Source organism: Spermophilus citellus, assembly GCF_964194105.1.
Source record: "Spermophilus citellus genome assembly, chromosome: 8".
Taxonomy (NCBI): domain Eukaryota; kingdom Metazoa; phylum Chordata; class Mammalia; order Rodentia; family Sciuridae; genus Spermophilus; species Spermophilus citellus.
In genome coordinates this window covers 66,897,597-66,922,756 of record NC_138189.1, presented here as the reverse complement: position 1 = coordinate 66,922,756, position 25,160 = coordinate 66,897,597, and the positions used below count along the sequence as shown (strand labels likewise).

At 37.3% G+C, this 25,160-nt stretch overlaps 1 protein-coding gene across 1 annotated transcript; it reads left to right on the top strand.

Annotated features, from left to right (window-relative positions):
• The first annotated feature begins 6,614 nt into the window (after positions 1 to 6,614).
• On the top strand, positions 6,615 to 24,942 carry COQ2 (coenzyme Q2, polyprenyltransferase). The gene is made up of 7 exons (XM_081304267.1): positions 6,615 to 6,910; positions 12,310 to 12,476; positions 15,187 to 15,308; positions 16,648 to 16,733; positions 18,745 to 18,878; positions 21,200 to 21,388; positions 23,446 to 24,942. The coding sequence occupies exons 1-7, from the start codon at positions 6,658 to 6,660 to the stop codon at positions 23,608 to 23,610; spliced, it is 1,116 nt and encodes a 371-aa protein (XP_081160393.1). The 5' UTR covers positions 6,615 to 6,657; the 3' UTR covers positions 23,611 to 24,942.
• The last annotated feature ends 218 nt before the right edge of the window (positions 24,943 to 25,160 follow it).

Sequence of the window (25,160 nt, the reverse complement as noted above, 5' to 3'; positions counted from 1 at the left end):
CTTGGGATGCTTTATTAAGGCTGGGAGGGGCGTCCGAGAGAGAGAAGAAGAAACATCAGGGGCCTGAATAAACGGCTGAAAGAAGATTCCTGTTGTTGCGTCTTCCTTGCGGGCAAGGGGTCGCGACATAATAGTCTAATTATGATGTTGAATAAATGTGTCTATTTTAAAAATAAAATAAGTAAAAGTTATAAGAATTATTGTTGAGCAAGCTATTACCAATGGTGGATAGTTTTATAAATAAATAAATTCTTACAGTTATTAATGAATATTAAATGTAATGATATTAAAGTTTCCTTAAACTTTAATGGTTCCTCAGGGGAACCATTTGTCTCATGTCAGTGAGACTTTTTTTTTTTTTTTTGTAGTTGTAGATGGACAGCATACCTTTATTTAATTTTTATGTGGTGCTGAGGATTGAACCCAGTGCTTCACACGTGGTAGGCAAGCGCTCTGCCACTGAGCTATAGCCCCAGCCCCCCAGTAAGACTTTTTGAGCCTACACCCTTCTGTTTCTGTTTAACCAATCCTATACATTTATTTTCTGCAAAAATCATATAGGCTCAAAATTATTCTGTCTTTTAGCTCCGTGAAAATGAGAATTCCCAAATCCAGTTATGAAATTTTGTGTGTTTAGAGCTTGTCGATTTTGTAGTTGCACTCATTTTTCTTTTTTAAAAAATTACCTGACCAGTCCTGTCTTTGGATGCTGTCTACACAGTGAGTTACTGGACCTTTGTGTCTATGGTTCACATCCAGCCAGTGTACCCAGCATCTATTTGCTCTGCCAGATTTACCTCTGATTTCATGCTCTGTCAGTTTTTAAAACATCTCTGTGGCTTTCTTATGGCGCTTTGAACTCTTTTACCAAGGCACTATAGTTTAGGGCATTCTTAAAGCTTTTATGAAAGTCAGCCATACAATTGAGTAGAAACAAATATTTGATGCTATATTTAGGAATATAGCCCAAGGCAATAGTGTGATTGGACAGTTACTTATGAAAATAATCAGAGGGAAAAGTTATCTATAGTAGTAAAAGATGAAAATCATCTAAATGCCTGAGTATTAAGGAAAAAAATGGTTAAATAATCATGGTACATTCAAATAAAGGACTATTTTGCAGCCAATAACATCCATTTTTTGGAAGAAAACATAGTGACAGAGAAAATGTTCATAATATATCAAGTGAAGAGAGCTGGGAAAGCTTCCTATATAAAGGCTCTACTCACTAGTCATGGGAAAAATTCAGGTTCATAGAATATGTAATACATATTTACAATGGTGTGGATAACGATTAAAATTCAGATGTTCATAATTCTGGCCTTGTTCTCTCAACTTGAATAAATGAGTCGACTCTTACCTTGTGAAAGGCCCTGTGCCAGCTGCTGCTAGACATCCCAGTGCAGATATGCTCTGTGGTTACTTTTCAATTCTTATCTTTGACACTGTTGACCACTTTCCCTTCTTGAAATCATCTTCTCACTTGGCTTCCTTGATACAGCCTCTCCCAGTTTTCTACTTCTCTCTCTGGCTGTCCCTTCTCTGTATTTCTTTGCCTATCCTTACATGATGGATTTCTTATGAGACACTCGCAATCTTCCTGTGTCTTGCTCCTCAACACTCTTCTTGAAATATACCTGCAGGATGGGCATGGTGGTGCACACCTGTAATCCCAGTGGCTCTGGAGGCAGGAGGATTGTGAGTTCAAAGCCATCCTCAGCAATTTAGCAAGGCCCTAAGCATCTCAGTGAGATCCTATCTCTAAATAAAATATAAAAATGGGCTGGGAATGTGGCTCAGTGGTTAAATGCCCCTGGTTCAATCCCCACTACAAAAAAAAGGAAAAAACATCATTGTGGGAAGCCACCTGTGAATTACTCAAGGGTCTTCTCTTCATGGCAGCCAGGGATATTTTAGGGATAACTTTGGTAATTATTCATGATTCTCCCATGCAAGAGATTGCCAAAGGCACATGATCTTTATCTTCACTTTACTAGGAAGATCCTTCATAGTAGCTCTGGAGATGTTGGGAACTGGACAGCCCATCTTTAACCTTTTTTGGTGAAGAACATTCTATGGGAGGGCTTTGATGTTCCCTGACATATAAATAAAGTAAGCACAGGCTCCATTTTGCCATTTATTCTAGAAGCTCAATTGGTGTGGTCGGCTTCCCTGTCCTGCCCCCACTTTTTGAAAGTATTTTCTGTGTGCTGTGGTTTTTTTATTCCATTTTTCTTATCTTTTATTTCGCAGCCAATCATTCCACTGAGGGGAACCCCATTCTCACCTCCTGCGCAGGACGTGGGCGAGAGATCATAACTATGGGTCTAAGAATAGGCCATGCTTTTGTTCTCTCTTACATTTTAAATATTTATTAATTTTAGCCTGAGTGTAAATATGACATGTTTAGATGAGACAGATTTATTATTTACATTAGAAAGCAAGTACTGCTTGTATGATTCCCCATACCATATTTCTCACTCCTGGAGCAATGCAGTCAAAACCAGGTTGAATGTTATATCTGTACAAATTTGAAAGTCTTTTCCACAGGTGAGGAGAGGAGAAATATGATGTTCTCTGCTTGCATGCAGGAAAAAGAGGTAGCTGTCTTCCCACACCTCACAAAAAGGGAAAGTCCTTTGCTTGTTGGAGATGTGATCCAAAGAATTCTGGGCTCTCAAAGCTAACTTTTTAGGAATAAAAATAAAATCTCTTTAGGGCAAGATAGACTTCCATTTGTGTCCAGCTTTTGTGATCTAGAGATACTTGCATGCTTCTGAGTCTCACCCCTCCTTGAAATATAAATACTTACGGAGCTAGTGCTCCAGTCTTCCTGGTACCTTGGGAGTTGTGGATGAATGAATGAATGGATAGATGGAAATATTCAAAACACACACACATGTATATATATTTGGGGCAGGAGCAGTATTTGTCTCTTATTCCTTGCTTAGAGCTTTATAAATCCTTGGAATATCCCCAGTGATCAGAAAGTCTTTATTATTTATAAGGAGCTCTTTTCTACCATACCTGAGTTTATGTGAATAAGGTTACCAAGATGCATCCTGCTTGGTCATCCTCAAAATTAGAGGCTTAAAAATTTCAATCCCACCCCTCATTTTCAAGGTGGAGATTAGAAATTGAATTCAATCACCAGTGGCTATTGGTTTAATCAAGCATACCTATATAATACAGCGCCAATAAAAAAATGTTTGAATAATGAGGCTAGGAGAACTTCATGGATGGTGACCATATTTATGTACCAGGAAGCTTGTATACTCTGATTTCTTGGGGACAGAAGTTCCTGTGCTTGGGTCCTTCTGAACCTTTCCCTATGTACTTCTTTATCTGTCTGTTAATTTGTATCCTTCATAGTAAACTATAATCATAAATGTACTTGCTACATAAATGTAGTACTTTCTAGAGAATTATCAAACCTTGAGTGAGGGTCACAGGAACCCCAAATTTGTAGTTGGCCAGGCAGAAGTGCAGGTAACATAGGGACCCATTTTGTGGCTGGGGTCTGAAGTAAGGGATGGTCTTGTAGAATTGAAACTTAATAACTCTGGGCAGTTAGTGTCTAAATTAAATTGGAGGACAGCCAGCTGGTAACAGATAATCAAAGAATTGAGAATATTGTTGGCAAAACAATGTTTTCCTCTCTAGTCTTTGTGCTCCTTGAGACTCATTCTCTATATAATAAACACAATGCTTTCATAAAATAAGAATGCTCTGAATATTTTATTATATTTAGTTATTTACAGTCCCTGGCTTTAAGAATTTGACAATCAAAATGAGAAAAGCATATTATAAATTACTAAAATACAAAAGGAAAATTACTTAAAATTCCATTAAATAAAGTTTTATAAGTATTTTGAGAAAAAAATGTTTTATAGTTGAAGGGCTTTATTTACAATCTCAAAGGCCCATGAAGTGGGAATGGGAAGATGCTGCTCTTGCATGTAAATTTCAGTGGTACAGTGTAATCACACAAAATAGCAAACTCAGAAACTCAACCACCACCTCAATCCTCCAAGATCATCCAACTCTAGGGGCTTACCAAACACAGAAGCCACTCTGATGGCAAGTGTAAAGACTGTGCTAAAGATAAGGCAGACTTACTCTCTCTCCCTCTCTCTCTCTCTCTCTCTCTCTCTCTCTCTCTTCTAAGACTGTGCTAAAGATAAGGCAGACTCTCTCTCTCCTCTCTCTCTCTCTCTCTCTCTCTCTCTCACACACACACACACACACACACACAGGTTAGGTCAGTGGTGGCGACTTAGTGTCGATTTAGTGGTGACTTAGAACAAAGCAGCCCACGGGGAAAAGAACGTCAATCAGGTGCCGCGGAAACACCTGTCAATCAGCAGGACCCCCTGGCCAATCCTAACCAACTCCAATGGGACAAAGGACCCTAAAAACACCTTTTCCTGTCCCAAGCCCTTCCCTTCCTGCAGTAAGCCCCATAAAAGTCCAGTCTGGTCGAGCTTCCACCACGGTTTCTCCTCATACCCTTCCCCTGTCCACTCTGTGGGTCTGATCAAGTTCCGCAGGGGAGTGAGTCTCAATAAAGCCTCGTTCAGCTGCCCTTTTAAATCTGCCTCCTTTGGTCGCTGCCCGCCTCGCCTGTTCTGACAACACACACACACACACACACACACACACACACACACACAATAAAGCAGTCACTTAGGCTGGATATGGTGGTACCGCCTATAATCCCAGTGACTCAGGGGGCTGAGGTAGGAGGATTTCAAGTTCAAAGCCAATCTAAGCAATTTAGTGAGGCCCTAAGTAACTCAGTGAGACCCTGTCTCTAAATAAATACAAAAAGGGCTGGGATGTGGCTCAGTAGTTAAGTGCCCCTCAGTTCAACCCCTGGTACCCCACAAAAATAAGATAAAATAAGGCAGTCACCAAGGAAACCAAAGAGGCTTAGCCCCATGTAAGGACATTCCTGTTGACTGGAACTGGGACCAGCATTTCTGCATCAAGCTGAAGGACAAAGCCTAGCCACTCTAGAAGTCCTTATTTCCTCCTATCTTCTCCAGTTTCAACTCACCAGTGACAGGACAACAGACAGCAACCTCATTCCAAATATCAATTGCCTAAAAATGATGAAAAAGAAAGGAAAAGGTGAACCCTTTGCCCTAAATCTGTGAAAATACACAATGGGAGGCTTTGAAGAAGCTTAACTAGAATCACATTACATGGATATTTCCCACATTTGGGGATCATCTAAGTGCTGTTGGACTAACAGAAAGAATATGTTACCAAAGGCCAAGAATTACCAAAGGCAAGAATGTTTCCAAAGGCCAAGGCAACATCTTCATTGAGTTTGAGAAGCCATTTGAAGGGGCTGGGGATGTGGCTCAAGCGGTAGCGCACTTGCCTGGCATGCCCGGGTTCGATCCTCAGCACCACATACAAACAAAGATGTTGTGTCCCTTGAAAACTAAAAAATAAATGTCAATATTTCTTTCTCTTAAAAAAAAGAAATAAAAAAAAAATAGAAGCCATTTGAAGAAGGCACTGGGGATATATCTTAGTTGATAGAATGCTTGTCTTGCATGTACAAGGCCCTGGGTTCAAACCCCAGCACCAAAAGAAAAAAAAAGAGGAGGAGGAGGAGGAGGAATTTAAACACATGGATGAGAGTGGATGGCTAGTCAGGTGGTATCCCCCAGCACTGCTGGTCCTTGTCCCCCAAGCCCACAGGATTCCCCATGAAGACTCAAATCCCCAAAGAATACTCTCATCTCAGGGCCAGTGCAGCCTCAGGAGCTCCAGATATTTCCTAGTAAGATTGGGCTACAGAAACTCCTATGCCTCCATGGCAAAGGCTTCCAGCAAAACACTGATTTTTACGTGGTGCAGGAGAGGTAGAAAAGGCCTACACCCTGCAAGGGCTGACATTTTAGAGCTTTCCTCGTTCCTGGAGTTTGGCATTTTAGCATTGACGGTATTATAAAAATATAACTGTTTTATCACATTTTCCCCCCAAAGATGGAAAGAGCATTCATGACGCTTCTTGAATTTTAAATCAAGAGAGACCCTGGTGCAAATTCCAGACAATGGGAAATTCCAGATAAGTGACTTGACTAGGGTCACTCAATGAGGGATTAAATGGGATCACACGTGAACTGTCTTGCATCCATCAGTGTAGAAGACTACACAATTAAGTGTGCCGACCAGATGTTCTAGCTTCAGAGTCTTGGAATTACACACTTTCGCTACTTCCCCATTATAGGAGCTCTTTTGGACGACTGTCAAATTTAAGGTTTTCGCTATTGGAATGAACGTTCCTTGACCTTGACTACAGTTTCAATTTACATTCTTGGATTTATTTGGCTACTTGCCATTTAGATTTAAAAGGGAAGAACCTGGATGCAAACCAAAATTTCAAGTTTGGTAAGTTTTTTCTCAACTTTTCTCTGGGTGCAACTGTTCCATGTGAATGAACACTTTCCTTTCACATCCATTGAGAAAACTGATAACAGGAATGTACCCCCACACACCCCTTCACAAGGTAAAGCGACCCTGAAGGCCACCCACCTGCCTCAGGCGGGTCGGTCATTTTCCCTGACGCCACCACGCATGCCTGCCCACAAGCCGACGCTGGAAGATGACGTCGCCCGGCGTCGCGGCCTCCCTAGCGCCATGCTGGGCTTTCGGGGAGTAGTACTTGCACGGGGCCTGCGGGCCGTGGCGTCTGCATGGCTGCGGGACTCGAGTTGCCGTGCGCTGGCCGTGGCGCACACAGCAGGCGCGCCCCGCGCAGGGGAATGGCTGTCCCCAGCCCCACCGCAGCTAAACCGGCGCCCGCTCAGCCTTTCGGCCGCGGCGGTCGTGAGCTCGGCGCCCCGCCCTGTGCAGCCCTATCTGCGCCTCATGCGGTTGGACAAGCCCATTGGTGAGTGCGGGCGGGCGGAGCGGCCCGGGGCTCTGCGGGCCTCGGGCCTCCGAGTGTACCCCTTGGAACTATCCGCGGTGGCCCGCCCGGGCGTATTGAAAATGAGCACCAGAAAGCCGGCTTGGCGCCTCTGTGTCGTGTGTTCTAGGAGGGGTCACCTCGTTATAGGATCGGGACGGTCCCCGGAGGGACCGGCCGACTTTCACCCTGAGTCCTGAGTCCCAGAGGCAGGCAAGAAGAAAAAAATCCCACTGGTGTAAATGGTGAATCTCCTGAAGCATTGCCTTCTCGTGGCCCCGCATTTGCAACCTTTCAGTGTTGAAGCACTTCTACAGTTACTAGAGGGATGGATCCTCTCCACAATCCTGTGAGGCAAATACTAAAGACAGGACACTGAAGAAACTAAGGGTCCTCATCAGACCCAGACCAGAACCTAGCGGTTCAGTGCTGAGCTCGCCCCTCCCCCCGCCCAATCATGCGTAACACGAAGATTTAGTACATTTGAAGGCAGTTGGTACATCCCTTCTGGACCTTATAATCGCCCGCTGAGAGGATTTCCCAGACGTCCTATTCAACACCTACCACCTCACTCTCTACCTCTTTTTTTTTTTTCCATAGCATTCACCATTAACTATCTCTATGCACTTTTTTTATTGACTCCTCTAATGCAATGTAAACTCCGTATACCTGGGACTTAACTCTGTCTACTCTCTAGAACATTGTTTGGCAATAGTATTAACTGAATTAATAAGTTCTTATCACATCGCCCTAGCCATAGGGATAGAAAGAGCTATGGAAACTCCCTGCTTTCGAGGATATCTGGTATGTCTGGAAAAGATAGTTGATGAAATGGGAAGAATGGGATCAAATAGGAGTAGTACAGTGCTGCAGAAAAAAATAGAGAAATTACTTTGGGTCTCAAAAAAAAAGAAAAAAAGAAACTTCAAAAGTTTTAAGAAGAAATTGTACTCCAAAGAATATTTTAATTTTTCAGAGAAGGAAAAAGGTCTTGGTGGGGGAAATATTTTTGCGAAGATCCAAGGGTGGAGTGTTGGAGCAGTAAGAGTATGAGCCTCACCTGCAACTCCCAAGAGAGTATAGAAAATTGCAGGAGACAAGGCTGGACTAAAGAAGATGAATAACAAGGAGAAAGGATAAGGCTGTATTCTAGCTAATGTGGATGTTGACATTTGCCATATCAGGGTATGGAAACACATTTGAATGCCTAGATGTATTCACTTGGCCTTTGTCCATTCAAGACCCCCAATTAGGGCTTGTTTTGTCTAGATTTGTACTCCTATTTGGAATCCGAGAACTGAGTCATAACAGTTAGCAATTAAAGTAAAAAATATATTAAATAATAGGTATAGCCTTGTCATTGTTGGAATGACCCCCTTGCATTTGGGGGCCAGATTCAGGTTTATAGGCATAAATTTCTAAGCCCAGTTCTAATCTAAAGCTTCACTGTTAGTTCTGTTCTTGGATTCTACATCACAGAACTATATAAGAGATTTACAGACATTCTAAAAAGACCAATAGCTGCCATTATTACTATTTCCATAATTAAACCTCTGGCTTCTATCTTACTGACTGAACATTTTGCCATGTAACCAGAGGCTATAAACAATTTATAAGCAAGTTTTGGAGCCAGATCTCTTAGATTTGGATCTCTACATCACACATTTGAGGGACCTTAGTTAAACTATTTCACCTCTTTGGGCTTGATTTCTTAACTATAAAGTGAAGATACTAATAACAATTTCATAAGGTTATCAGGAAGTGCCTGGCATATAACAAGGACTCAAGAAATACAAGCCAGAAGTAATTATTAGAGAAAGTTGTGTTTATAGTCATGTACGTTAAGATACCATCCTTAAGATACATCTTTTGAGTCCAAATAAAATGATTACAGAATTTTTCAGGAAACTTAAAAAGAGTTTAGTCAACAAAACATTTTTGAGCCCTTACATATGCAGGGACAATAATTGAAAGAATTCCTGGTTTAATATTTATTTATTTAAGTTATCCTGTAAGGTAATTTTGTATGCATTATTTTACTTTTTAGAGCTACATTTTGATACTGTCATAAAGCAGTAGATTTCATTGTTTTTGAAGACATAATAACTTCTTTAAAATGGGTCAATCAACATTTTTCAGTTGGTGGCGCTCTTTCAACAGAAGTTTCAGTAGGTGGCTCTCTTTCCACTAAATTGGCAGTATAATTTTTTTTTGTTTTACTGCATTTATGGGTGATTAAGTTTTCTTAAAGTTAATCCACAAGTAGTGAATGAATATTAGGCTCACTTTTTACAGGCACTTTGGTCTGCCCATCTCTTCTCAGACCTGATCTCTATTTTTTTTCTTTTTATTAGAAACTTCAGTTCTACTTGCACCAGTAAATAATAGCTGTGAAGTAATTATTTCTTCTCTAGGCTAAGATGATAGTGTCAGCAATCTCTCTATTCCTTGCAAATTCTACTGGTGGCTCCAAGGTAAAGGAAGTAGTCAAACCTATTATCTTTTACTTAACCTCTGTTTTCCTGTTGTATCATCTGTAAGATAGGGTTACTAATAGAACCTATTTTATGAGGATGTTATTGAGGTTTGGATGAGTTTATGTATAAAAAATATTTGAAACACTGCCTGACATTTTGTGAACATTCAGTAAATATTAATGTTATTATTTTAGGTGGGATACACTAAATATGAATCTCTCCAGGACAATCTGAATTCAGGTACTGGACTGGGCATGTCGCAAGATTTAGCTTGAGGCCTCTCCTTGACTTTTCTGCTCTGAGTTTAAGCACCTACTAGAAAAGATTCCCTGATTCTTCTTCACTTCCTCCCCAAATAACTTGGGTAGTTCTATTTTATCCCTTTATAGCACCTTGTTCCTGTATAGTTGTTCAATTAGTCCTTCATTATTATCGCTCATTTAACTAATTTCTTACTTTTGATTTATAAGCATGAAGGTAGAAAGCAGCTCTTTCTTGGTCACCATTGTATTCCTGTTTCCTAACACAAGTGTGTGCTTCATAAATATTTATAAATGAATAAATTTACATTCATAAATGATTATGGGAACATTGGTCATTTGGCCATTTTTTTTTTTTTTTTGCAGGATTTTATCTTCATTTATCCCAGAATCCTTTTTCTCTTGTTCCTGAATAAGGGAAGAAAACTCAGAGTTTTACCTAATTGGCACCATATCCAAACATTAGTTGACAGGCTTTCTTTTTAAAGTAGAATATCTATTGAAGTTCATGTGTAAAGTCTTATCTGTATAATCTATTTGCTTAATTTCTTTTTTTATTCTTTTTAAATAAATGACAGTGGAATGCATTACAATTCTTGTTACACATATACAGCACAATTTTTCATATCTCTGGTTGTATATAAAGTATGTTCACACAAATTCGTGTCTTCATACATGTACTTTGGATAATGATGTCCATCACATTCCACCATCCTTGTTAACCCCCTGCCCTTTCCCTTCCCCTCCCACCCCTCTGCCCTATCTAGAGTTCATCTATTTCTCCCATGCTCCCTCTCCCTACTCCACTATGAGTCAGTCACCTTATATGGAGAAAACATTCAACATTTGTTTTTTTAGGATTGGCTAACTTCACTTAGCATTATCTTCTCCAATGCGATCCATTTACCTGCAAATGCCATGATTTTATTCTCTTTTATTGCTGAGTAATAATCCATTGTGTATATATGCCACATTTTTCTTTATCCGTTCATCAACTGAAGAGTATCTAGGTTGGTTCCACAGTTTAGCTATTGTGAATTATGCCACTACAAACATTGATGTCGCTGTGTCCCTGTAGTATGCGTTTTTTAAGTCCTTTAGGTATAGACCGAGGAGAGGGATAGCTGGGTCAAATGGTGGTTCCATTCCCAGTTTTCCAAGGAATTTCCATACTGCTTTCCATAATGGCTGCACCAATTTGCAGTCTCATTAGCAATGTGTGAGTGTACCTTTTTCCCCACATCTTCACCAACACTTACTGTTGTTTGTCTTCATAATAGCAGCCATTCTGACTGGAGTGAGATGATATCTTAGAGTAGTTGATTTGCATTTCTCTAATTGCTAGAGATGATGAACATTTTTTCATATATTTGTCGATTGACTGTATATCCTCTTCTTCAACAAATAGTGCTGGGGAAACTGGAAATCCATTTGCAACAAAATGAAATTAAACCCCTATCTCTCACCATGCATAAAACTCAACTCCAAGTGGATCAAGGACCTAGGAATTAAACCAGAGACTCCGCATCTAATAGAAGAAAAAGTAGGCCCTAATCTTCATCATGTCAGATTAGGCCCCAACTTCCTTAATAAGACTCCTATAGCATAAGAATTAAAACCAAGAATCAATAAGTGGGATGAATTCAAACTAAAAAGCTTCTTCTCAGCAAAAGAAACAGTGAGGTGAATAGAGAGCCTACATCTCGGAAGCAAATTTTTACCCCTCACACATCAAGTAGAGCACTATCTCTAGGGTATATAAAGAACTCGAAAGCTATACACCAAAAAACAAATGACCCAATCTATTTGCTTAATTTCATCTAGTTTGTGGGTTAAATACTAAGAATTAACTCTGTTTGTACATGTAGTTGTAACATATGTTACAAATAACAAATAGCTGTATGCTAATGACTCCTCTCCTCCAAGACCATCTCAGTGTATTGTACTAACTTTAAAGGAGGTTTCTGTTAACTTTTTTTGAGCAGCTATTATGTGCAAATGATACAGAATTCAGAAGTTGCCAGGCTAGAGTGAAAAATAAGTTTTCTACCCTTCTTATTCATGCAGTTCCCCTTTCCAGAAGCAATTATTATGTTTCTAATGTGCCCCTACTGACATAGTATGTGAACATACTAAAACATACATGTATTTGTTTTATACATAGATGTGTTTTATACAAATTCATAGCATAACAGTTTTTAAGTTATCCTCTATAAGGGTAGGACCATTTTATAACCTCATCAGAAATACATGAGTGTGTAACTCCCAGGGTATGTCATCAGACTTTGGGTTTTGCCAGTCTTACAGGTGGAAAATGTTGTCTCAATGTAGTTTTAATGTGTTTCTCAAAGTTGAGTGTCTCTTCTTGTGAATAAGAGCCATTTGTATATCTTTTTGTGCAAACTTTTATTACATCTTTTATTCATTTTTAGTTGGACTACTGATCTCTTTCTTCTTCATTTCTAGGGGCTCTTTACATATTAGGGAGAACAATCCTTTGTAATATTTGTTTTCCCAGTTCTGTCATGTATTTTTTTACTTTGCTTATAGTGCTCCTTACTTCAGTAGCATGTAGCATTTAAACAAATAAAAACAGTTAACTGATGAGTGTTTGTACCTGTTTTGTCTTTATATTTTTGCTTAGGAACCTGGCTACTGTATTTGCCATGTACCTGGAGCATTGGTTTGGCAGCTGAACCAGGTTGTTTTCCAGATTGGTACATGTTATCCCTCTTTGGCACTGGAGCTATTCTGATGCGTGGAGCAGGCTGTACTATTAATGACATGTGGGACCATGACTACGATAAAAAGGTAGTTTTATCCTGAAAAATAACAGAGTGGCTTCTCTCAATTCTACAGAATAACATGGTAGCATTACTTTTGAATGCCATAAAAAGCAACAGGATCAATTAGTGTCCTCACTAAAAGCCAGCATGAGAAATGTCAGTGTCACTTGAAAAGTTGGTATTGCAAAGTGCAGTTTACTTTCTTCCTCAACACAAGAGTAGCATGGGGCAAACTGTACGTCATTTTACAAAAAAAAAAAAGTTTTTAGTTGTAGGTGGACACAATACTTTTATTTTATTTATTTATTTTGTATATAGTGCTAAGAATTGAACCCAGTGCTTCTCACTTGCTTGACAAGCACTTACCACTAAGCCATAACCCCAGCCCATGCACTTCATTTTGGCAAAGCTAATTCACAAGAATTTGGGAGACTGAGGGTAAAGGAGATAAAGGGTAGGAGTAAAAGTGAAAAATCCCTCCTGAACCTTTTAGTGTCCAAAAGATCTGCTGTCCCTTTCATTGAGATGTATGTGGTGCCCTAACTATGCTTACTTATCAAATGTTAATTTAAATAAACAAAGACAGTCCTGTAAGCATTGGTTATACAGGAGTTCCCTTTATCCTTGGTTTTGCCTTTTGAGGTTTAAATTATCCAACGTCAAGTACAACATTAAATGGAAAATCACAGAAATAAACAATTTGTAAGTTTTATATTGTGCACCATTCTGAGTAGAATGGTGAACTCTCTTTTATTAAGGTGTATTGTTATGATTTTATTTCATTTTTAATTGTTGTAGTTAATGTCCTACTGTGTCTAATCTGTCAATTAACTACCTTCAGTATGTACATAAAGGAATATTATAAGCATAGTATACTTAGGGTTTGGTATTCTCTGCTGTTTCAGGCATCCAATGAAGTTCAAAATTCAGAATCTAGGATCTGAGAACCCAGTATTTGAATTCATCACTTACTGGCTGGGTGAATTTTGGCAAATTACTTAAGCTTTTCTAGTTGGTTACTTAAGCTCTTCATGTTCTGGTTTCATAGAATATATATTTGACCAATGTGTCATATCATCTCTATTCTTGATGGAGTCTTGTTTATTTGAAGCTTTCAAATTTAGTTAGGTAATTCTGTACTACTGTATCTAGTGGTTAGTGATGTGGTTATTAGGATGGACTGACTGCTATCCTTTAGCATCTGTGACCTTGGAAAGTTACAAAGCCTCTTCCTCAGTTTCATTAACATTAGTAGTTTCAAGAACTTGTGAATGACTATGAGGATTGAGTGAAAGGATGCAATTATGGCTCTTGGAATAGTAACACATTGTGAACACTCATTAACTTGTTAGAATAATGATAATATCTTGAAATAAATACAAAAACAAATACTATTTCCAATTTTAAACTTTAGAACCATATCAGGGATAAAGATCCAATTCTGGTACTCTAACTAAGATGTATCTTTACAGTTTTGGATGAGTCGCTTTATTGCATAATGAAACATGATATAAATCTAATTGGCAGACTTTTTCTATAAAGAACCAGTTAGTAAATACTTGAGGCTTTGTAGGCCAAGTTGCCTTGTTGCAAATAATCAATTCTTTGTTAGAGTGTGAAAGCATACATATATAATATATAAAAAAGTATGGCTGTGTTTCTCAATAAAACTTTATTTATAGACATTGAGGTTTGAATTTCATGTTATTTTAATGTTTACATTACTTTTTAAAAAAAAAAATTATTTCCAGCCATTTAAAAAATGTTAAAAACCATTCTTAGCTCATTGGCTGCACAGAGGTAGGTAGTAGACTGTATTTGCCCTACAAAACATAACCTTTGATATCAGTCATTAAAAAATATGTTGTTAACAATAGGTAATATTTATTGCATACTTACATGCCTCAGTGCATTTACTCTATAAGGTGGTGCTATTATTATTTCTTCCTATTTTTCCTTTAATAGATAAGTAAACCTAAGGCTAGAAGAGCTTAAGTCATTTGCCAGAATTCACCCAGCCAGTAAGTGATGGATTCAAATGCTGAGTTCTTAGATCCCGGATTCTGAATTTTTAACTTCTGGCAATTTTGAAATTTTTGGTTACATTCTTTATTTGTGGTTGAATTTAAGATAATCACATTTCCTGAAGGAAAAGAACAGTTAGTATATATAATTTGTCTATTTAACAGCTCTGTCTGTTCACATTCTTCAGAGTGGTTTTGCCCTTAGCATTTGGGTATAGTTGATTGAATGTATAGACACATTCTTAAGTAACCTGCCAAAAGCACCCCCCTTACAAGCCCAGATATATGTCTTCTTTCTCATGTCTGAATTCTGAGGGTAATGCGTCCTGTGCTCAAAACATTCATGTGGTATTAACCTCTCTAATATCTCTTGCCGTTTCCTCTTTCCTGAGAATTCTCATTAGTATTGTGCATCTTTTTTTTTTTAATGGAAATTAAATTTGTGTATTTGTTATGCTGAGTAGCTAAAAAAAATAAAGAAGTTGCTTTGATTGGTTTGGTGAAGATGGAAATGGGAAATAGGGGATGGGAATCTTGAGCTCTTTTCAAAGCTGTTTCAAGTTGCAGTTCTAATTCTTGGCAGTATTTCAAATGTTGTTTTCTTTCTATTTATATTTGTACTTGGTGCCTACCATAGGCCAAACATTTGATTAAGTATTTAAATAAATGAGTCATTAAATGAGGCTAACATATCTATTTTTATGTGTTAAGGTTACAAGAACAGCAAATCGTCCAATAGCTGCTGGAGACATTTCAATTTTTCAATCCTTTGTTTTTCTTGGAGGACAGCTGACCTTGGCACTGGGTATTCTTCTGTGTTTGAATTACTACAGGTATATTAAATGTGTTTTCATAATCATGTATAAAAATCTCTTCTTTGAAATGAAAAAAGTAAGAAAAAAGTAAAATAGAAATAGTTTTATCACAAAGTTGCTTATTGGCTACCTGACAAGCATCTGTAAGTTAGCAAGCATAAATACAGTAAACCACCACACATTTTAAAATCTGCTTCAAGGATGCTCTCAGCCAAAGGAGTTAAGAGATCATCATTTAATTTGTTCTGAACCACCTTCATTGTTTGTACAACGTGTTCCCAGAGGAACACAAGGTACTTTGTTGGGTTTTATAAGTGTGTATACACCCACATGTATATGTAGTTTGATTTATGCTGATAATTTTATCTGAAGTACATGGAAGCAGGAATGATTAGAATCATTTTCAGTAAGAGGAACTGTGTCTTTCCCAGATTCATGTAACTAATGAATGACAGAAGAAATAAGTGGGAGGACTCCTAGATCTCTTAAACTGAGACACAATGTGTGTATAAGAAGACTGTTACAGAATACCTCAAGGCTGTGAGAGAGAGAGAGAGTGTGTGTGTGTGTGTGTGTGTGTGTGTGTGTGTTGGGGTTGGAGAGGTTTCAGCATATAAATATTACTTTATAGAAACTGGACTTAGTTACATGTCTTGCCCTGATAGCATAAAAGCACTTTTAGAAGGTTATTCCTGGAGGGATGGTGTTAGATGAAATTTGGGTTTTTTTTTGTTTGTTTGTTTTGTTCTGTTTTGGGTGTTTTTTGGTACCGGGGATTGAACTCAAGGGCACTCAACCACTGAGCCACATCCCCAGCCCTATGTTGTATTTTCTTTAGAGACGGGGTCTCACTGAATTGCTTAACGCCTCCCTGTTGCTGAGGCTGGCTTTGAACTTGTGGTCCTCCTGCCTCAGCCTCCCGAGCTGCTGGGATTACAGGTGTGTGCCACCATGCCCAGCTGAAATTTGGGTATTTAAGAACATCTTATGGTTCCATAGTTGCCTTCTTTTTCCTGAGAAGTAACAGTTTTCTCATCTGTAAAAAGGAATGAGAATAAAGCCTCCTGCCTCCTGGGGTCATTGTGAAGATTCTCATGACTTAACAAATGTAAAGTACCTAAAATAGTGCCCAGTATAAGAGTACTATGTGTGTTAGTTGTTATTTTGTTGGGGTTTTGTAATAACACTTAAAATATTTTTCCAGTTAGTCCTTTAATAGAAAAAGTCAAAGTTTAGGAAGAAAATTTTACATAGCAGAAAATATTACTTAAGATAAAAATATCTTCCACTTAGTATTACTAATGCGTTAAAATACTTAGTTGTTTCTAATGATTAATCCTGTTTTTCCTGTTTTCAGTATAGCTCTGGGAGCAGCATCCTTACTTCTTGTCATCACCTACCCACTAATGAAGAGAATTACATACTGGCCTCAGTTAGCCTTGGGTGAGCTTGGAATAGCTAAGTATTTCCTTTGATACTCCATCTATATATATATATATATATATATATATATATAGAGAGAGAGAGAGAGAGAGAGAGAGACAGAGATTAAATATCAAGTCAGTTATGAATTTTCCAAACCAAATTAATTTTTATATTATAAAGAGGGCATTTATTCATTCTTATTGACTAAGAAAATCTTGCATATTTATTTAATTATCATCCCCATCCTCATCATCATTATTTTCTGGTATCTTTTTAAAAAGCCTGCCCTTGTTCCAGACCCTGTGACATATACCTGTAATCCCAGCTACACTGGAGGCTGAGGAGGAGGATTGCAAGTTCAAGGTCACTTAGCCAGACCCTGTCTCAAAAAGGGCTGAGGATATAGCTTCATAGTAGAGTGCCCCTGGGTACAGTACTCAGTAACACCACCACCCCACCCCCCACCCCCCCCACCCCCCTGGCAAATCTAGGCTTGTTGTGAAAAGATGATTGATATGGGTACCCTAAAAAATTTGGGGAATGAGATAGGAAGCATTCTAGAAGAACAAGGATTAAAAGTATGTGTGATAGCTTAGATAGTAGCCATTCTGTGAAGCTTTCTTAGACTTCCCAAGAAGGCATTAGTCTCTGGACTTCCATAGCCCTCTACTGTGGCATTTACTCATTTTAACATTAATTCAACAAAAATATATTGACAGCCTCCTATGTTTCCCCATTAATAAATTGTAAGTAACTAAAAGTTAAGGCATTCTTTACATATGGCAACATCTAACATATAGTACTTGGCATAGTGCAGGTTTTCAGTAGATTATTTGTTGGTGAAAAGAGAGAAAGATAGGTATGTTAATAAGTAAGTCAAAATCTATTGCAAAAAAATCTACTCCTAGACTTTTCTATTTTTCTAGAATGTTCTAGACTATTCCAAGAGTGATTCTAGGTTTGGGGACCATTCTTCCAACAAATAAAAGAGCAAAAGGGCACTCCAGCCAATTGATGAAAGCCTGACTTGTGGGAAAGTTGTGATAGAATTATTTATCTTCTTCTAAGATTTCTAATTGAATGCTCTCTTTCTTTTCATTATTAAAAAAAAAAAAAAAAGTAGAAAATTATCTTCTTAACTAACTTGGAGTCTTTTGGTAGAAGGAGCCTAAGCATTTCCTATCCACAAGATAATACTCAAAAGCTGTTGCTTTACTTCTAACATTTATTAAACACTCCTTTTACCTGTGCCAGGAATTATCCTAGGTACTTGGAAGTCAAAAATGATCAAAACACATTTACCATCTTTAAGGAGGTAGAGAAGACGACAAAAGATAAGCAGGTCTTTGTAGTACAGTGTAGCATGTGTGCATACTCTAGGACCACAGTTGAGGACATTTTCTGAATGGAAATAGGCAATAAAAGAGGAGAAAAGGGGTTTCTAAGAAAAAATATTGTTGCATTTAAGGTGTCTGAGAGAGTCACAGGCAGAGGTGTTAAGTAGAATGTTAGTGTCTAGTCTGAAGCTTAGGGAAGTGATCAGACTTACAAATAGAGATTTAGCAGCTGTTATATTCACATTCACCGTGGAGGATGGGCTTGTAGAATAGGTGAGTATTCCCATCTCTACTCTTATTTCTATAATTATGGGAGAAGTTGAGTGGTATTGGAAAGAACTCCGTTTTTCAGGTCTAAGTTCAGACCCCAGTAGTTGCTGCTTACTGACTACACCAGGTTCCTTACTAGGCAGGGTAAATGTTCTCATTAAACCTATTTACCTTATTGGGTGATATTATTCTATTAGCTACGTTATTTTAATTCTTAATTAAATTCTGAGCCTGTTTCCTTTTTGGTAATTTTGAGCTAATAAGTGCCATAGACAGCTGAAAGAATTTAATGAAGGAACACATAGGAGTCTCTTCAGACCCTAAAACAGCAAGCACTTAGTATATACAGATGCCCCTCTCCTTCCATGTGGAATTCTGAAGTACATCTTGACTTTTCCCCCTCTCTGTTTTACCAATCATAGGGCTGACTTTTAATTGGGGAGCATTACTTGGATGGTCTGCTATCAAGGGTTCCTGTGATCCATCTGTGTGCCTGCCTCTTTATTTTTCTGGAGTTATGTGGACACTGATATATGATACTATATATGCTCATCAGGTAACTTTGGTTTATATATTGTTATTTTTAGAGAACCTTAAAATCAGAACCAAATAAGGGAGAAAGTTGGTTTTTTTCCTAAAAAGAAAGGCACAATTCCAAAACTCCAACAAAATACTTGTTTCATATTTATGTATGTTAACCAAAGAGTTTGACTAGTCTATTTTGTTTACAAGAATTTAAGTAATTTTTACTATATTCGAGGACTATTTTCAACACTTTTCAAATACTAGTTTATTGTTCACAATAGCCTGCAAGGAAGGTAATTTTATTATTGTCATTTTACAGATGTAAGAAGTATGTATGAAATAACTTGGCCATGTCACACAGTAGGTGGCAGAGCTGAGATTCAAACTCAGTTTCCAGAATCTGCATTTTTAATGTTATACAATCCTTCTCCTCTATATACCTTTAATCATTGTATTGGTCTTTTTTTTTACTTAGTACAGGTAGTTAGCATTGTCGCACATTTTTATTGATTCTTTGTCATTGTCACTTTAAGACTACATAATATCCATTAACTTGGTATGCCATAGTTATTTTAAATTTAACAGTGTGTCTGTTTTGGCCATTTAAGCTGTTTCTGAGTTTTTACAATTTATAAATAGTATTTATAAATATTATAAATCATTAATAGTTCATGAACATGAGGTCTTCAGGTAAATTTTTATGAATAGTATTACTGAATTATAGGTATACACTTTTATAGCTCTTTTTTATTTTTAAAAATATTTATTTATTTATGTATCTTTAGTTTTAGGTGGACACATTATTTTGTTTTTATGTGGTGCTGAGGATCGAACCCAGTGCTTCATGCATGCCAGGCGAGCACTCTACCACTGAGCCACAACCCCAACCCTTTTTTTATAGCTCTTGATAATGCTTTGTCATAATTTTGATTTTAGAAACTTCTTTTTTTAACATTTTTAATTTATGACCTTGTACATTTATGCTTTTTCTACCTTGAGATGCAGTTGACAAAATATATTTTCAAGATATATAATGTGATAATTTGATATAAATATACATTGTGAAATGATTACCATAATCAAATTAATTGACACACTCATCACTACAATTAATTACCGTTTATGCATGTTGTGAGGGTGTTTATAAACTTAAAAACTTTTTTTTTTTTAAAGAGAGAGTGAGAGAGAGAGAGAGAGAGAATTTTTAATATTTATTTTTTAGTTCTCGGCGGACACAACATCCTTGTTGGTATGTGGTGCTGAGGATCGAACCTGGGCCGCACGCATGCCAGGCGAGCGCGCCACCGCTTGAGCCACATCCCCAGCCCTTAAAAACTTTTTAACAACATTTTTCTTATAAATTATGATTATATATTCTCAATTATTTGCTTAAAGAATATGTCATGATTTAATAAAATTCTTTTTGTAGTATTTCAACCTGGATTTCATCCTTTTTACTTCATTACTGCTACATATGGAGAAGCAGATCTGTAATCAGTCTTATTTCTGAAGTAGTATTTGACTCACAGTTTAGGAGAGATACTAAGCTAGTGATTAGAATAGATTAAATTGACTTCTTTAGTAAAACACCACATACTCATTGAGACTTATGATTCACATAATTAGGCAGTTTTTACCCTGAATGTGATTACAGTATGAAAGAAAAATAAATAGGTTAATCCCATACTTAACTGTAGTTTAGATTTGGTCCCTAAAAGATAGCCTGTCAGGTAGCTGACTGTCTGCAGGTGAGTGTACAGTTCAGCATGCAGCCACTGATACCATGTGACCCTAATTACAACATACAATTACTGGGGGAGACCACACAGCTAGATGTTCGTAAACAGAAAAGACGTGATGGGAAAGGCAAGGAATTGGGCTACAAGTATAGAGGATGGATGTGATTATGTGGTGAGTGAGCATTTCACCCGTATTAAAATACGTAAGAAATTATTGAGATTTGAGAATTTTGAGGTAGAAAGGAGCTATGTGGAGAATTAGAGTTTTAATCGTGATATAGTAATGTGATATAATTTAAATCATTTTATGGTTATAAGAAATAAAATACATGGGAATAGAGCTGGCTGATGATTTTAGTATTGCATGTAACTTTGGTTCAACCTGCGTATTCATTATGATTAGTCTATATTTCTATGTTAGTGTCATCTCTTACAGCTTGTGATATATCAGCATGCTCTTTAAAAGACTTTTCTTCTATAGCTAAAAGGCAGCGATAATTGAATAACCTTGAGAATATATTTTAAACTGCTAAATTATACATTTTGAAATATGAAATTTGTGTATATAGTTAAATCCCCCAAAAAACAATTTCTTATTATTTTCTGATATTAGGACAAAAGAGACGATGCTCTGATTGGTCTTAAGTCCACAGCACTGCGGTTCCAAGAAAACACCAAGCAGTGGCTAACTGGCTTCAGTGTTGCCATGATGGGGGCACTGAGCCTAGTGGGAGTAAATAGTGATCAAACTGTACCATACTATGCTGCTCTGGCCACTGTCGGAGCCCATCTAACTCACCAGGTTTGAACTTTTTCTTTTTCCCTCATTTTTCCTTGGTATAAATTATAAAAATTATTTAAACAAAGTGCCCTCTATGTTTAGCAAGGAACCTTAAACAACCAGTTGATTTGTATTACCTTGAATTGCCCCCTCCCCTGCCCCAAGTTGTCATATTAAATATTTGGCTAAATTATTTTAGAGAAATATTATAAACCTAAGCTTGGATTTTCCCCTTTGATTTTCCTGGAATTACTTCTGATGCATCTGGGAAAATTTCAGCAGTGTGTGAAACTTGTGGATTGAGTTGAATTGCTCTAAAAGCAAACTGATAAACCAAACTTAAAAAAAAAAAAAACAAATCTTAGTTTCTGTTGATGATTAGTAGACTAATCATTCAGAAGTTTGGGTTTCACTGACACTGAGACCAGTGCCAGGTAAGACATGACATGTAAACATGTCTAGGTTCTGCCTAGAAAAAAGGAAATTATAATTTCAAAATATTCACCCAGCACTACACCTCGAGTCCCTACAAGCTTATAGTGAAAGTCTGCATTATTGACTTATAAAATGAATGAACTAAATCTAATTTTAATTTAATAAATTGGCTATTTGTATCAGTGTTCTCTTTTTCTTTCTTTGAATAGAATTAACAAGATGTTGGTGAACCTTTGCTTAGATGATCTATTTTAGGCAGATTGTTATGAGTTACTGGTCAGTGTAGGCAAGACTTGTACAACAAGGAATGGTATGAAGAAAACTGAAATCTAATGTACTGATTTTCCGGCATTGTTTTTCTCATTGTGAAAGCTAAAAGATGTGAATTGGTGATTCTCTAGAATATCACCATTTTCCTCTTTAGAATTTCTCAGCATCCCCTTCTGGCCATAACTCATTTCTATGAGGGCTGTCATCATCAATTGATTATATGGTCTGGATAGTAAATATACATGAATATTTAAGCACCTGGATATTAGATGGAAGAGGAACACAAAAATTACCAGAACAACCACAAATATAAGGAATCTGTGGAACCCACTTTACATTTGCAGCTGCATATGTCTAGTCCTTAATGCAGTGTTCTAAGATGGATATAATCTTCTAGTATTTGAGTAGAAAGGAAACTCATGATGTTAAATCTGTAGACCATATAATAAGGAAGAACTAGTTCCCTATGCCCAGGGAAAACTAAAACAAGAACATGAGACTTTCATGACATATTTGCAGGGCTATCATGGAGGGGAAAGTATGTGTGTTCTAGGTTCTCTATATCCCCTTCTCCATGTAGGGATGGGAAGAATGTTTAGAAATGTATAGGGACATCCCTGGTTCTCTCATACATTTAGTCATTGAGAGCCAAGAGTATTAACTCTTTCAGTGCACCAAACAGCCCTGCACAATAGAATTGTCCTGCCCAAATGTGACTTGTCCTTGGTTGAGAGTAAAGTTTGAACCAGAGGATGGGAGTTGCAAGGAAACCAACTTCAGATCACTCTGTGTAAGGAAGAGCTTTCTGAGTATAGGGAATACTTCTGATCTGAAATGCTTGAGACAAGAAATATTGAGAGTTTTGGAATATTTGCATATCCATATGGGGGATGGGACCCAAATCTAAAAACTAAGTTCATTTTTGTTTCATGTACATCTTATTCACATAACCTGAAGACAATTCTATAAAATGTTTTTAATATGTCTGCATTTTGACTGCAGTCCGTTAAATGAGGCCAAGTGTCGAATTTTCCACTTGTGATGTCAAGTCTGCTGTGGTGTCAGTTTTGGATTTTGGAGCATTTCAGATATTCGGTTTAGGGATGCTCAATCTATAGTCAGAACTAAGAATAATATGAATTACCTCTCAAAGCATTCACACACCCCTTACCAGAAGTTTTTAGGACACAGCTTGGATGATTCTCAGTGAAAAATAATGATAGATTTTTCCACATTGGGAGACAATTTGGGATACAGTATTTCCCATTACTTAAAATTAAGTGACTACTATTTCCTCTGTATTGATTTGTTTCTTTGTTATATTCCAAAGCCCTGACTAGATACCAATGCAGTATTATGTTCTTCTCTTACAGATTTACACCCTAGACATCCACAGACCTGAGGATTGTTGGGATAAATTTACCTCCAACCGAACAATAGGAATAATCATTTTTTTAGGGATTGTCCTTGGGAACTTGTGGAAAGAAAAGAAGATAGATGAAACAAAGACAAATAAAGATAGTAAAATAGAAAATTAGCAAATACAGTTTAGGAATTAGGAAAACAAATTTTGACAAAACACCCTCAGGCCTTGCAAGCACATAATTAGGTAAAATAAGCAATCTGGTGCAATATGTTAAAGAAGTAAGAACCAAAAGATGAAGATTTATATCATATTTACCTGCGTTTTAATTCATCTATTTGCTAGCAGGATTATTCCCCTGTCACAGAAACCAGGGACTCTCTTAAGATTTGAGATGACCTTGATATTTAAGTTGATGCATTCTTCTGCCCATTATAATTCTCATCTGAAGTTATGGAAATCATGAGAGTTTTGGCACTTTAGAAAAACCCTGATGTGTATCTCATCAAAATGAATGTCTCTGTAGGAAAATATAGTTTCTATTTTTTATATTATCTAATTATAATTTATAAAATAGAAACATGTTTGAATGTATCATTCTTCTCAGTACCCCCTTCAGAATGTTTCCAACACAGCAACCAGAGTAATTCTCTTAAGTGACCTAAGTAAGGTCATGTCATTCCTCTGCCCAGAACCCTCCAGGATCTCCCCTGGTCGCTCAGTACAAACTCAGAATCCTGTTACCTGCTAGACTTTCAAGATCTGGCTTCATCTCTCATTACTCTTCATATTCAAACCTGCTCCAGCCATGCTGTGTGCCTTACTGTTCTCAGTCAGTGTAGGCAGACTCCTACCCTAGGGCCTTTTCATATACTATTCATTTTGCTTGAGTGAAAACTAGGTCTTACTCCTTTACTGCAGGTCTTTTTCTCTTCCCCGCTTCCCTCCCCCCTACCCATTCTTTCTTCCTTCTTTTCTCTCACTGAATTGTGATCTTCCTGCATCCACCTCCCAAGTCACTGGAATATAAGCATGCACTACTGCACCTGGCCTCCAGTCTTTTCTTGAACCTCACCTTCTCAAAGAGACTTTTCTTAGTCACTGTTTCTAAAATTTACACAGATATTACCCATACTTCCTGTCTCTAAAAAGCTCTTCATTGCTTTTTTCTTGCAGCACTTATTGTTAACCTAAAATACCTTTTACTTGATTTAAGTGACTATCATGGACAATGAGATGAAGAGGCAATCACTTGTATATGTGGGTTGTGGGCAGCAACAAATGTTAACTTGTATAATATTGATGACAATGACAGTAATGCAACCGACTGAGCACTTACATATTCCCATCACTGATCAATAAGCATAGGAAAAATTGTTTAACTTTTTCCAGCAAATAATGAAACATTGAAAGTGTTAAGACTTAGGACAGAAGTAGCAGCTGTAACTTTGCTATAGTAGCAGTGAATTGAAGGAGGAAGAAGGAGGAACATAGTACCCTACTTTTAATTAAAAGTAGTACCCTACTTTTAATTAAATATGATTGCCTTTAATTTTACCTAATTCTTACACTGATCAAGATAGAATTTAAATCTATTGATTTAATAATATCATGTTATATTTTAAAGTGCTTAACCATCTTAACCCGTTATCATTGACTGAATGGCATTGGTTTCATTTTCCTAAGTTGAAAAAAATTGAAAGAAATTTTGGAATCAATAAAAAT

What these genes read in the sequence shown, in the direction of transcription:
- COQ2 (XM_081304267.1), top strand. Translation starts at nt 6,658, where the DNA reads ATGCTGGGCTTTCGGGGAGTAGTACTTGCACGGGGCCTGCGGGCCGTG. An exon ending in ACCATGACTACGATAAAAAG is followed by an intron (nt 12,477 to 15,186) that starts GTAGTTTTATCC and finishes TTATGTGTTAAG; the next exon opens with GTTACAAGAACAGCAAATCG. An exon ending in GAGCCCATCTAACTCACCAG is followed by an intron (nt 21,389 to 23,445) that starts GTTTGAACTTTT and finishes CTTCTCTTACAG; the next exon opens with ATTTACACCCTAGACATCCA.